This window comes from Babylonia areolata, chromosome 5 (genome assembly GCF_041734735.1).
Source record: "Babylonia areolata isolate BAREFJ2019XMU chromosome 5, ASM4173473v1, whole genome shotgun sequence".
NCBI classification, from domain to species: domain Eukaryota; kingdom Metazoa; phylum Mollusca; class Gastropoda; order Neogastropoda; family Buccinidae; genus Babylonia; species Babylonia areolata.
Genome location: NC_134880.1, coordinates 37,543,464 through 37,558,463, shown reverse-complemented (window position 1 = coordinate 37,558,463; position 15,000 = coordinate 37,543,464). Strand labels below are relative to the sequence as shown.

Below are 15,000 nucleotides of genomic sequence, written 5' to 3'. Positions count from 1 at the left end.
AACAACCAGCCAACCAAGCAACCAACCAGATAACAGAAAACAATCGTGGCACCAAAATCAGAAACAGAGAATTGAAGAACGAACGAATCAGTTTGCGAATGAACGGCTTAATGAATTGATTTATAACTGACTGACTGAAAGGCTGACTGATATAGGAAGGAAGGAGATAAACAACAGCAAACAAAACAAACAAACAAACAAACAAAACCCGGATGAGATGGACGGAGGGGAAAAAAGAAAGGGAGAAAAAACGAAAGAAAATGTAACGAAAGAATAGAAGGAATGAAGTAGGTTAGTAAGTTTTTAAGTGAAGAAAGAAAGAATGAAAGAAAACAATGAAGGAAGGAAGAAAGAATGGAAGAAAGACAGAAAGAAAGAAAGAAAATTAATGAAAGAATAGAAGGAATGATGTAGGTTAGTAAGTTTTAAAAAAGAAAAGAAAGGGAAAAGAAAAGCAAAGAAAAAAAAGAAAAGAAAAGAAAGAAAAGAAAAAAAGAAGAAAGAATGAAAGAAAGAAAAAGAAAAAAAGAAAAGCAAAGAAAAGAAAGTAAGAAAGAAAAGAAAAGAAAGAAAAGAAAGAAAGAAAGAAAGAAAGCAAAGCAAAGAAAGAAAAAAAGAAAAGAAAAGAAAGAAAAGAAAGAAAGGCAAAGAAAAGAAAGAAAAGCAAAGAAAAGAAAGAAAAGCAAAGAAAAGAAAAGAAAGAAAGAAGAGGAAAAGAAGGAAAGAAAAGAAAGAAAGAAAGAAAGAAAGAAAAGAAAAGAAAAGAAAGAAAGAAAGAAAGAAAAGAAAAGAAAGAAAAGCAAAGAAAAGAAAAGAAAGAAAGAAAAGAAAAGAAAGGAAAAGAAAAGAAGGAAAAGAAAAAAAAAGAAAGGAGGAAAGAAAAGAAAAGCAAAGCAAAGAAAGAAAAGAAAAGAAAGAAAGAAAAGAAAAGAAAGAAAAGAAAGAAAAAGAAACAAAGCAAAGAAAAGAAAGAAAAGAAAAGAAACAAAGAAAAGAAACAAAGCAAAGAAAAGAAAAGAAAGAAAGAAAAGAAAAGAAAGAAAAGAAAAGAAAGAAACAAAGCAAAGAAAAGAAAGAAAAGAAAAGAAACAAAGAAAAGAAACAAAGCAAAGAAAAGAAAAGAAAGAAAGAAAAGAAAAGAAAGAAAGAGAGAAAAGAAAAGAAAAGAAAGAAACATTGCAAAGAAAAGAAAGAAAGAAAGAAAAGAAAAGAAAGAAAAAAAAAAAAAGCAAAGAAAAGAAAGAAAGAACGAAAGAAAGAAAAGAAAGAGACAAAGAACAACAACAACAACAACAAAAAAAAAGCAAAAAAAAAAAGCCAAACAATACTTACCCCCGTCCTCTGTGCAGACTCTTCGTCACCCCGCACTTTGACGCCATCTTCCCCGACTTCCATCTGACGTCACGGCGACGCCGCAACGACCAGGAGCCCTCGACGTCGCCCTTGGAGCAGCTGAGCTCCCCCTCGGGGGAGGAGTACCCGCAGAGTTCCCAAGGGGACGCAGAGGGCTCAAAGGAGAAGGAGGAGAGTGCGACGCCCATGGTGTACGTCTGCGCGACGATGTGGCACGAAACACGGCGGGAAATGACGCAGCTGTTGAAATCTCTCTTCCGGTGAGTGGCCGTTTTGAGTTGTTGGTTTGGCTGGTTCAGTTTTGTGTGTGTTTTGTTGACGACAGCGGTTAATGAAAAACAAACAAACAAACAAACAAACGAACAAAAAACACGTTTTGTCGATACCATGTTCTTTTTTTTTGGTGTTAACGTTGTTTTGGTGGTCAGAGGGACCGCGCTGTTATTGTGCTTTGCTATGTGTTGTACTGTGTTGTACTGTGTTTAATGTGCTGTGCAATACAGTGCTGTACTGTGCTGTATTGTACTGTGCTGCGCTGTCCTGTACAGGCACACGCAATTACACACACACACACACACAGAGGAAGGAGAGAAGGGCAATCATTTGATAATAATGGATAAACAACAAACACTTACCAGTTAACAACTCAGGACAAAGAACAACTGATACTGACCAGTTAACAACTCAGGACAGAGAACAACTGATACTGACCAGTTGACAACTCATTACAAAGAACAACTGATACTGACCAGTTGACAACTCATTACAAAGAACAACTGATACTGACCAGTTGACAACTCATTACAAAGAAAACTGATACTGACCAGTTAACAACTCAGGACAGAGAACAACAGATACTGACCAGTTGACAACTCATTACAAAGAACAACTGATACTGACCAGTTGACAACTCAGGACAGAGAACAACTGATACTGACCAGTTAACAACTCAGGACAGAGAACAACAGATACTGACCAGTTGACAACTCAGGACAGAGAACAACAGATACTGACCAGTTGACAACTCAGGACAGAGAACAGATACTGATCAGTTGACAACTCAGGACAGAGAACAACAGATATTGACCAGTTAACAACTCAGGACAGAGAACAACAGATACTGACCAGTTGACAACTCAGGACAGAGAACAACAGATACTGACCAGTTGACAACTCAGGACAGAGAACAGATACTGATCAGTTGACAACTCAGGACAGAGAACAACAGATACTGACCAGTTGACAACTCAGGACAGAGAAAAACAGATACTGACCAGTTGACAACTCAGGACAGAGAACAACAGATACTGACCAGTTGACAACTCAGGACAGAGAACAACAGATACTGACCAGTTGACAACTCAGGACAGAGAACAACAGATACTGACCAGTTGACAACTCAGGACAGAGAACAACAGATACTGACCAGTTGACAGTTTCAGTTTCAGTTTCAGTAGCTCAAGGAGGCGTCACTGCGTTCGGACAAATCCATATACGCTACACCACATCTGCCAAGCAGATGCCTGACCAGCAGCGTAACCCAACGCGCTTAGTCAGGCCTCGAGAAAAAAAAAGGTGAATAAATAATAGATAAATACATAAAAAAAGAACTACTACTACTACTAATAATATGTATAAGGCGCAAAAACCTGATTAAGTCAACTATAAGCGTACCTAAATAAATAAATGAATAAATAAATAATACTTTTATTTAAAAACAAACAAACAAACAAAAAACAAACAAAAAAAACCTCATTACAAAGAACAACAGATACTGACCAGTTGACAACTCATGACAGAGAACAACAGATACTGACCAGTTGACAACTCAGGACAGAGAACAACAGATACTGACCAGTTGACAACTCAGGACAGAGAACAACAGATACTGACCAGTTGACAACTCAGGACAGAGAACAACAGATACTGACCAGTTGACAACTCAGGACAGAGAACAACAGATACTGATCAGTTGACAACTCAGGACAGAGAACAACAGATACTGACCAGCTAACAACTCAGGACAGAGAAGAACAGCAGATACTGATCAGTTGGCAACTGAAGACAGAGAACAACAGATACTGACCAGTTGACAACTCAGGACAGAGAACAACAGATACTGACCAGTTGACAACTCAGGACAGAGAACAACAGATACTGACCAGCTGACAACTCAGGACAGAGAACAACAGATACTGACCAGTTGACAGTTTCAGTTTCAGTTTCAGTAGCTCAAGGAGGCGTCACTGCGTTCGGACAAATCCATATACGCTACACCACATCTGCCAAGCAGATGCCTGACCAGCAGCGTAACCCAACGCGCTTAGTCAGGCCTTGAGAAAAAAAAAGAAAAAAAAAAGAAGCTGTCACTTGAACACTTCGCACAAATCACACCATCAGCCAGCTTGAAAGGGAAATTTCCAGCACATGATAAAGGTGAGTTATACGTTATCTTCAACCGAAGATCAACAAACAGATGAGTTAAATAATACACTTAATTCCACACCATCACGAGGAGATTTCCAATAAACTCAATACTTGCCGAATTCAAAGGGAATGGTTATTTGAATTTTACAAGCAAAATTATATAGAGCGGATACGTTTTGCACCCCTCGAAGTCTTCTTATTCTTCGTAGTTATGGTCGTAGTGAGTGTTTTCCTCCTCCTTCTTCTTCTTATCATTAGTAGTAGTAGTAGTAGTAGTAGTAGTAGTAGTATCATTATTATCATTATCATCACTATTATCATTAGATTTTTGTTGTTGTTGTTGTCAGGTTGGACTACGTGCACTGTGCAAGCAAGTTGGCTCAGGACAAATTTGACATCAAGGATCCTGACTATTATGACCTGGAAAGTGAGTTTTGTTTCGTTTGTGTGTTGATTGGTACTTGCACGTTCCCATTTCTTCTTTGTTTTTTGTTTGTTTTTTTCTATAAAGGTAGATATAGTTTCGTTCGAGTGTTTGTTTTAATATAATTATTTTTGGCATGCTTACGGATTATTATTTTGTGAGTTTTTGTTGTTGTTGTTGTTGCTGTTTTTGTTGGTTACTTTCAGTGTGTTTATAGGCCTTATTTTCAATCAACATCATCATCATCATCACCACCAACTTCACCATATTCTTCTTCTATTAGAATGAGCTGTATTTCTTTATTATTATGTTACTTGTCATTTAGTATACTGACTGGGGTGTGGTTTGGTCTTTTGGGGAGTTTGTTCACGTTGTGCTCTTTCTCTGAAATATTCCCACCTGCTTTGTTTTTTTGTTGTTGTTTTTTTGTGGTGAAGGGCGTGGTTGGTGGGGGTGGCGGGGGTGGAGGGGTATGGGGGGTTCCAAAACGCGCGTGAATATACCTTTAAAAATGTACGTGTTTGAAGAAGGGATTTCGAAATGTGAAGTTTGCAGAAGGCAAATGGGAGACATTTCTCCCCCCAACATCCTCCCCCCCCCCTCCCTCACTCCCTCTCTCTTTCTGTGTCGATGTATCTGTTTCTGTCTCTCTGTGTCTCACCCTTCAGCTTTCTTGTTTGTTATTTGTGGCTGCTGATCGCTTAACATATTGTGGAGATTGGAAACATTTGCCTTCCATCCTCACCACACCCTCCTTCATCGACTCCCCTTCCACACACTCTTGGAAACGGATAGTAAAATCTTCTTCTTCGTTCGTAGGCTGCAACTCCCACGTTCACTTGTATGTACATGAGTGGGATTTTACGTGTATGACCATTTTAACCCCGCCACGTAGGCAGCCATACTCCGTTTTCGGGGGTGTGCATGCTGGGTATGTTCTTGTTTCCATAGCTCACCGAACGCTGACATGGATTACAGGATCTTTAACGCGCGTATTTCTGCTTGCGAATACACACGAAGGAGGTTCAGGCACAAGCAGGTGTGCACATAATTATGTTGACCTGGGAGATCGGAAGACTCTCCACCCTTTACCCACCAGGCGCCGTTACCGAGATTCGAACCGTGGACCCTCAGATTAAAAGTCCAACGCTTTAAACACTCGGGCATTCCGCCCGTCGGTTAGTGAAATAACTATGCCCCAGCCTTCTCTGCCTCTGTCTGTGTATTTCTCTGTATCTCGCCCTTTCTTTATCTCTCTCTAATATATCTCTCTCTCTCTATCTTTCGCCTCATCTCTGTCTGTGTTATGGGATTGAGAAACCAGCCTGTAGCAATGCAGGAAAAGACCTGCTGAACGTAAGACATACATTATAAGCGGCTACTCAAAAAAGCAAAATCAGTCAGCCAGGACGAATCACATCCAGCTTTTGGGATTTTCGAAAACCAATCGCTTCGCCAACAGCTTTTTTCCCCAAAGCAATCAATGCCTTGTCTCTCGAACAAATCCAGTGTGATAAATAGAATTGTGCAACCAACAGTCATCTACCAAACGATCTAGTCATCAGCCCCATCTACATGTAATATGCAGCTTCTGTTCAAACGTGTGTGTGTGTGTGTGTGTGTGTGTGTGTGTGCGTGTGCGTGCATGTGTGTGTGTGTGTGTGTGTGTGTGTGTGTGTGTGTGAGAGAGAGAGAGAGAGAGAGAGAGTATGCACAAGTTTTTATATTGATATGCACTTGTATGTGTCCTAACTTCTACTGTATCTATGTGTATGATTTTCGATTTATGTTCGTATCTTGTTATGTACTATCCCCCCCCCCCCCCCCCGTCCCCCCAATACTCCCTGTGACCCCGGTACACTTGGTAATAAAGACATATTCTATTCTGTTCTATTCAAGACCAACACTGACTGGTCCCTGATCCACACACACACCCCTACTAAACACTCCCCTCCTCGTCTCGTAGTGTCCCCGCCCTCGGGCCAAGGCCCACGAAAAGCGATGGGATTGGTCGATTGGACGATAGATAATGATTGACAGATTGCGGTGCACGGGCACGTCTCTTTTCCGGGTTCGGCCCGTGCAGACATCACCACAAAAGTCTTAAGTGCACGGCTATATTGTTATATGGTAGAAGGAGCCCTTTCCCTCTTTCTCTCTCGTTTATGTTGTTATTGTTATTGTTGTCACAAGGACAGATTGGAAGACAGGGCGATGCCTAAAATCTTTATCCTTGAGTAATAAAGTTTTTGAATCTCTCTCTCTCTCTCTCTCTCTCTCTCTCTCTATATATATATATATAAGAAAAAAAAAGAAAGCAAAGAAAGAAAAAAAGAAAACAAAACAAAACAAAAACAACAAACTGTTAAATATTACAGAGAGCAACGGTGTAGGGGTTCAGCGGTAAGGGGTGTGTTGTGTTGGAGGCGGGGGGGGGGGGGGGGGGGGGGGGGGGGGGGGGGGGGGGGGCGGAGGTGCGGAGGGGGCGGGAGGTAGAAAAAAAATTGCAGACTGGGGATGGATGGTGGAAGGGGATTAGGATCCACCTCTGTCTTATATATCATTTTAGAATCAGGATTTCTGTTCACTTCCTTTAAAATGATGGAGGTGTGTTCTCTTTTTTTTTTGTATATACCTCCCCCCCCCCCTCCTTCTTCCATTATTTTATCTCCTCCTCCCCACCCCTACCCTTCACCTAGTCTCCCTTCTTCCTCCCTGCGTCACTGTCTCTGTCTCTGTCTCTCTCTGCCTCCACCGCCCCCCCCCCCCTGCTCCCCCTTTGAAGATTTTGACAGTAGAGCTGACAAGGAATATGGATAGTTTGGGATTTTTTTAAACTTTTTAAGGAGTCGAGAGCGTTTGGGTGTATGCGTTGTCTTGTTCAGATTTGCAATTCAATGAGGAAGGTGCGTCTAGGAATTCTTTGTCTTTCTTTCTTGTTTCCTTTTCCGATGGATTCAGGATAGGAGGAGAAGGGAGGGAGGGGAGGAGGAGGGAAGTGTTGTGGGGTGGGGGGGGGGTGAGGGGGGGGATGGGGGGAGGGTTTAAAGTTGAGGGGTGGGATGGGGGAGGAGGGGTATGGGGAGGGGAGAGAGAGAGGGAGAATTGTGACTGGATAGGGATCAGTGAAAGATGTGGGTTTTAGTTCTGTAACGTTGGAGGTGGTGATGATTCATTCTCTGTTATGACCACACTGTGTGTGTGTGTGTGTGTGTGTGTGTGTGTGTGTGTGTGCGTGTGTGTGTGTTTGTGTGTGTGTGTGTGTGTGTTGTGTTGGTGTGTGTGTGTACGTGCGTGTGTGTGTGTGTGTGTGTGTGTGTGTGTGTGTGTGTGTGTGTGTGTGTGTTCGTGTCTGTGGATTGAGGCCAATGAATCAATTCGGCTTGCAGGCATGCATTCTTGTCCCGGGCGTACTGAAATGGGTTCTTTCTGTCGTCTCCTTGTCTGTTTTTATAATAGGTTTGTCTCTTAACTGGATTGTGTGATCACGCTGTCTACCAGTGTGATGATATATGTCTGCCTGTGTGTCTGTTCTGCTTTGTCTCTGATGCTGTCGTATCTATGTAAGTGATGTTCAACATCTCAACATGTCAAAACCTTCACATTCGCTTTTATTAGGGGGCAATAGAACCATATGCAGCCATTAAGAAGGTACGTGCACGCCCACATACATAGATTCATTCATACTTGTACATAAACGCCTATGAAATGCACACACTCACACACACACACACACACACACACACACACACATACAAACACACACACATACAAACACACACACACACACTCACACACTCTCACCACACACATTCATACACATGCATACAGACACAAATACATGCACCAACACATACAGACTCCCTCTCTCTCTGTGTCTTTCTCTCCCTTCTTCTCTGTTTCAGTCCCTGTGTGTGTGTGTGTGTGTTTGTGTGTGTGTGTGTGTGTGTGTGTGTGTGTGTGTGTGTGTGTGTGTGTGTGTGTGTGTGTGTGTGTTTCCCTCCCCTTCTTCTCAGTTTCCAAGTATAGATAAATTCCTTGGCTCATTTTGCACAAAATGTACAGACCTGACGCAGACGTTTCGTCATCCATTAAAAATAATGAAGAAATATCTATCGAAAACCACTGCAAAACAACAACAACAACAACAACAACAACAACAACAACACACACACACACACACACACACACACACACACACACACACACACACACACACACACACACACACACACGGTTCACATGCACGAACGCAAAAATACATATCGATCGATCGATTGATTGATGGATTGGTGAGAAAATAGTACGCTGTATGATAATATTGTTGCTAGCTTTTTTTTCAAAATGGTTAGATGGATGAATGATTAAGTGACTCAATGAAGAATTTGAACTTGACTGACTGGTTGACTGACTGGTTGATGAACTGGCTGCCTTACTGATCGAAACGGATGGGTTCGTTCATTCTTGCAGTCCACGTGATATTTGATGACTCCTTTGAACTGGACGATGCCGCTGATCGCTACGTTCCCAACATGTTTGTGCGACAGCTGATTGAGTGCATGGAGGATGCAGCCAGGTGAGAGAGAGATGTACCAATAGACAGGTAAATAGGGATGAATGCATAGAGCATGCAGCCAGGTGTGTGTGTGTGTGTGTGTGTGTGTGCGTGAGAGAGAGAGAGAGAGAGAGAGAGAGAGAGAGAGATCAGTAGACAGGTGGATATGGATGAATGCATAGAGGATGCAGCCAGGTGAGATAGATAGATAGATAGAGAGAGAGAGAGAGAGAGAGAGAGAGAGAAGTAGATATGGATGAATGCATAGAGGATGCAGCCAGGTGAGAGAGAGAGAGAGAGAGAGAGAGAGAGAGAGAGAGAGAGAGAGAAGTATGGATGAATGCATAGAGGATGCAGCCAGGTGAGAGAGAGAGAGAGAGAGAGAGAGAGAGAGAGAGAGAGAGAGAAGTAGATATGGATGAATGCATAGAGGATGCAGCCAGGTGAGAGAGAGAGAGAGAGAGAGCCTTTCAATACTGACATCTCCTCCCCACACCATCATCACCATCACCGCCATTATCAGCACCATCACCACCACCACCACCATCATCAGCATCATTATCACTATCATCAGCATCATCATCACCATCACCGTCACCATCATCAGCATCATCACCACCACCATCATCAGCATCATCACCAGCACCACCATCACCACCATCACCATTAGCAGCAGCAGCATCACCACCATCAGCATCATCACCACCATCAGCATCATCACTACCATCAGCATCATCACTACCATCAGCATCATCACCACCATCAGCATCATCACCACCATCAGCATCATCACTACCATCAGCATCATCACCACCATCATCACCGTCACCATCCTCAGCATCACTGATAGACCACCGTCATCATCATCATCCTCACCACTACTACCACCACCTCCGCCATCATCATCATAATCATCATCATCATCATCACCACTATCATCATCACCATCATCATCATAACCATCATCATCGTCATCACCACTATCATCATCACCCATCATCATTATTCTCATTTTCATCACTACCACCACCATCATCATTATCACCATCATCATTATAATCATCATTACCATCCTCCCCCTCCTCCACCTCATCATCACCATGACCATCATCATGATGGTGGTGCCCTGTGCCAGGTCAGTGCTGAAGGGCCCTATCGACATCCCGCCCCCAGTGAAGACCACCACGCCCTATGGAGGCCTGCTGGTGTGGACCATGCCGGGACAGACCCAGATGCACGTGCACCTCAAGAACAAGAACCTCATCCGCCACAGGAAGAGATGGTCACAGGTATATAAACAAGGCTCTGGGAGGCATTCGATCAGGCGTATCAAGTGTTCTTCTCCAGATATGAATATCGCTATTGTATTTGGGAGGCGCCGTGATAGACTCGCTAGGGCGTTGCACTTCTGATCCAGTGTCTACCGGTGGTCAGGGTTCGAAACTCCGTTTCTTTCTTTTTCTTTCTTTCTTTCTTTTTTTTTTTTTTGCTTGTTTTTTTTGTTTTGTTTTTTACTGCCCCATCTACATTACTTCCACGCCGCTCATTTAGATTCCTTCATACACGGCCACACCCGGGTCCGCCCATCACAGTTCCAGCGTCGGCAGTCCGCAGGGAACCATCGATGTTAGATCGCTAGGAGGCCACACACCAAGCCCTCACTGCTGCTGAGTCACTTCGGTGGTGTTCAGTGGTGCCTGTTCTGATTTAACGTACTTAGGACAACACCTACTAAGCCCCCTACTAACGACAATAATGGCTTAGTCGTGGAGCCAGAGCGTCCCTCCCAGAGTGGAGACCGCCACCACGTCCCTCAAACAACAGCCCCCCATGAATCTGCCGACACTGAAGACATTGACAGGACTCACCCCAAGCACGGAAGTGGAGGGGTATCGAAACTGAGGCCACCATGAGAGCAGGGCATGAAAGGCCACAGACTTTGAGACTGTTTTGTTTATATTGATGATGATGAAGGAGGAGGAGGGGGAGGATGACGATGACGATGACCACCACCACCTGTTACAAGAGTGAATCGCCAAATTCTTCTTTATGGAGAGATATGCTTACGAACCTCTGTTTCAGTTTCAGTTTCTCAAGAACATGTCACCGCGATCGATCAAATCCATATATGCTTCACCACATCTGCTAGACAGATGCCTCACCAGCAGTATAATCCAACCTCTTCTGTGGTGAAATCATATCCTCCATTTCAGTTTCCGTTTCGCCTGTGTTACTTTGAATTTTTCATTACTTTCACATTCTCCTGTCATGAGAAGAAGTCTCACTCTTATGTTACATATAAAAAAACAAACCATTTCTCTTGTTTTAGAAAGCAGCCCTCATATCTCACTTGTGTAACTGACAGAAATCCTCCACGCTTCGTTCTCTTGTTCTGGAAAGAAATCATCATCTCCCTCGTGTGTTACAGACAAAAATCCCCCATTTCCTGTTCCTTTGTTCTGGAAAATAATTCCCCCCCCCCCACTCTCTCTCTCTCTTGTGTCACAGACAGAAATCCTCTATTTCCCGTACTGGAAAATAATCATCTTTCTTTTGTGTCGCGGACATGAATCATTCATGTCTTGTTTCACTTGTTGTGGAAAGTAATCCTCATCTCCCCATTGCGTTACGGACTGAAATCCTTCATTTCCATTTCTCTTGTTCTGCAGTGTAATCCTCAGCTCACTCTCTTGTGCTACGGACATCAGTCCTTCACTACCCGTTCTCATGTACTGGAAAATAATCATCTCTTTCTCTTGTGCTACGGACATTAATCCTTCACTACCCGTTCTCATGTACTGGAAAATAATCATCTCTTTCTCTTGTGCTACGGACATTAATCCTTCACTACCCGTTCTCATGTACTGGAAAATAATCATCTCTTTCTCTTGTGTTACGGCCATTAATCCTTCACTACCCGTTCTCATGTACTGGAAAATAATAATCTCTTTCTCTTGTGCTACGGACATTAATCCTTCATTTCCCGTTCTCTTGTTCTAGAATGCAACCTTAATCTCTGTCTGTCTGTCTGTCTGTCTTGTCTTACGGACACAAATCCTCCATGTCTAGTTTCTCTTATTCTGGAATGTGATCATCAGCTCCCTCTTGTGTTACAGACAGAAATCCTTTAGTTCTCATTTCTCTTGTTGTTGAAAGCAATCCTCATCTCTCTGATGTATTACTGACAGATATCTCTCCCGTTCCCTCGTTCTGGAAAATAACCTCTCTCCCCCTCCCCCCCTCTCTCTCCCTCTCTCTCTTGTGCTACAGACATAAACCCTTCATGTCTAGTTTCTCTTGATCTGGAAAGTAATCCTCATCTCCCTGTTGTGTTACAGACAATAGTCTTTCATTTCTCGTTTTCTTTTTCTTTTTGTTCTGGAAACTAACCACCCTTTTCTCCTTGTCCTGCCAGTGTATGTACCTATATTATCTCCTGGGCTACCGTCTGCTTGGAGGCAAAAACGACACCCAGTCGGACACGATGTCAGACAATGAGTCGGACCACAAGTACAGCAACGTGCGTCAACGTGGAGGGAAACACAAGACAAAGGACAAGACGAAGCGACGCAAGAAAACGGCGATGCCGCTACGCTCTCTGTTAGGTCACATGACCCCAGAGAAGTATGAGCAGGTGCGTGCGCGCGCTCGCGCGCGTGAGTGTGTGTTAATCTATCCACCTGTTGATCTATTCCACAGACCTCACAGAAACACCTTCCCACAAGCAAACAACAACAACAATGTTCCGCAGACCACACAGAAACAACACCTTTACCGTTGACCTTTACCACAAACCTCACAGAAACAGCTTCACACAAACAAGCAACAACATCAGTTGACCTTTGCCACAGACTTCACAGAAACACCTTCATACAAACAACAACACCTGTTGACCTTTACCACATACGTCACAGAAACACCTTCGCCCAAACAAACAAGAACACCACTGTTCCACAGGCCACACAGAAACACTTGATCTATTCCACGGACCTCACAGAAACGCCTTCACACAAACACCACCATCACCTGTTGACCTTTACCACAGACCTCACAGAAACAGCACCACACGAACAAACAAACAACAACACTGCTCCACACACCACACAGAAACACCTTCACACAAATAAACAAACCACAACAACACTATTCCACAGACTACACAGAAACGCCCCTATACAAACACCACCACCACCGTTCCACAGACCACACAGAAACACCTCCACACAGACAGACAACAACAACACCTGTTTCACCTGTCTCTCTCGTCACACCTACAGACGGTGCAGACCTCACAGAACACCTTCTTACTGACGCTGGACGGAGACGTGGACTTCAAGCCGGACAGTGTCCGTCTGCTGCTGGACAGGATGAAGAAGAACAAAAAAGTGGGCGCCGTTTGTGGACGTATCCATCCCATCGGCTCAGGTAGGCGACGTGGCGAGGCGATGCTTTATTATAATCATCCACCCCGAATGAACCCCATCTGTGGATACTATCTGGGCCACACACACACACACAGATCTCTCTCTCTCTACCTTTTGAACCCGGAGGACTGCTGTATTTGAAAGAATGCGTGAGTCAATTGACGACTCATTAGGAGCGGATGTGTGAGTCACGTGACGGCTCTTTAGGGGTGGATGTGTGAATCACGTGACGTCTCTGTTAAGGTGAATGTGTCAATCTCGTGACGATTCTGTTGGGGGTGAATGTGTGAATCACGTGACAACTCTGTTAGGGTGAATGTGTCACTCTCGTGACGATTCTGTTGGGGGTGAATGTGTGAATCACGTGACAACTCTGTTAGGGTGAATGTGTCACTCTCGTGACGATTCTGTTGGGGGTTAATGTGTGAATCATGTGCTGACTGTTACGTGTGAATGAGTGAACCCCCCATCGACTCTCTTTGGGTGAATGTGTACAGCCTGGCACTGTTATAAAGGTTTACTGGAACCTGAAGATTATACAAACTGCGTGCTTTTATTTATTTATTTATTTATTTGGTATTGTTCGATTCAGCTATTTAAAGGTTTTAAGATAGATCTCTTTTTAAAACGTTTAATAGATGTACAACTTCCTGTAACCAGAGTTCAGAAATTGTATATATGTTTATTCATGAACTCACACACACACACACACACACACACACACACACACACACACACACACACACGCGCGCGCGCGTTTCTCAACCAGCACAACAAAAGCAGCAATAAAAAAAACCCAAACAAACAAACAAACAAACAAAAACAGTGCATCACGGTGGCCGCTGTTTGTGTTCCGGCAGGACCCATGGTGTGGTACCAGCAGTTCGAATACGCCATCGGCCACTGGCTCCAGAAGGCCTCGGAGCACGTGTTCGGCTGTGTCCTGTGCTGTCCTGGCTGCTTCTCGCTGTTCAGGGGGTCCGCTCTGATGGACGACAACGTGGTCAAGAAGTACACCACCAAACCCACTGAGGCCTCTCACTTCATCCAGTTTGAGCAAGGTATCAGCGACGCGAGCGCGAGTTGCGTGCGCGCACACACCCACACAGATACACAGACAGACACATACTCAGGCACACACATGCCGACACACACACTAATTCGAAATATAATATATTTTATTCTACCTACCCACGTTCTTATCAACTACATACCAACCTACCTGTCTACCTACCTGCACATGTACTTAACAACTACCTACCTACATACCTTACTACACATGTACTTGTAAACTACCAACCAAAAAACCAACCTACCTAACTACACATGTACTTAACTACCATCCTGCCTACCTACGTCCTTATCAACTACCTACCAACCTACCTGCACATGCTCTTATCAATTACCTACCAACCTACTTACATATCAACCTACCTGCACATGCTCTTATCAATTACCTACCAACCTACCTACCTACCAACCTACCTACATATCAACCTACCTACACATGTTCTTGTCAATTATCTATCAGCCTACCTACACATGCCCTTATCAACTACCTACCAACCTACCTACACATGCTCTTATCAGCTACCTACCAACCTACCTACACATGCTCTTATCAACTACATACCAACCTACCTACACATTCTCTTATCAACTACCTACCAACCTACCTACACATGCTCATATCAACTACCTACCAACCTACCTACACATGCTCTTATCAACTACCTGCCAACCTACCTACTCATGCTCTTATCAATTATCTACTAACCCGCCTACGTATCAACCTACCTACACGTGCTATTATCAAC

General features: G+C 43.6%; 1 protein-coding gene across 2 annotated transcripts in view; it reads left to right on the top strand.

Annotated features, from left to right (window-relative positions):
- The window catches only part of LOC143282048 (chitin synthase chs-2-like), a 49,838-nt gene that overhangs the window by 29,044 nt on the left and 5,794 nt on the right, over window positions 1-15,000 (top strand). For both annotated transcript variants that reach the window (XM_076587483.1, XM_076587482.1), the window contains exons 9-15: window positions 1,350-1,613; window positions 4,128-4,207; window positions 8,675-8,780; window positions 9,895-10,048; window positions 12,175-12,393; window positions 13,037-13,184; window positions 14,044-14,244. In XM_076587483.1, the coding sequence (XP_076443598.1) occupies window positions 1,350-1,613; window positions 4,128-4,207; window positions 8,675-8,780; window positions 9,895-10,048; window positions 12,175-12,393; window positions 13,037-13,184; window positions 14,044-14,244 (1,172 nt within the window). The remainder of the gene's footprint in view (window positions 1-1,349; window positions 1,614-4,127; window positions 4,208-8,674; window positions 8,781-9,894; window positions 10,049-12,174; window positions 12,394-13,036; window positions 13,185-14,043; window positions 14,245-15,000) is intronic.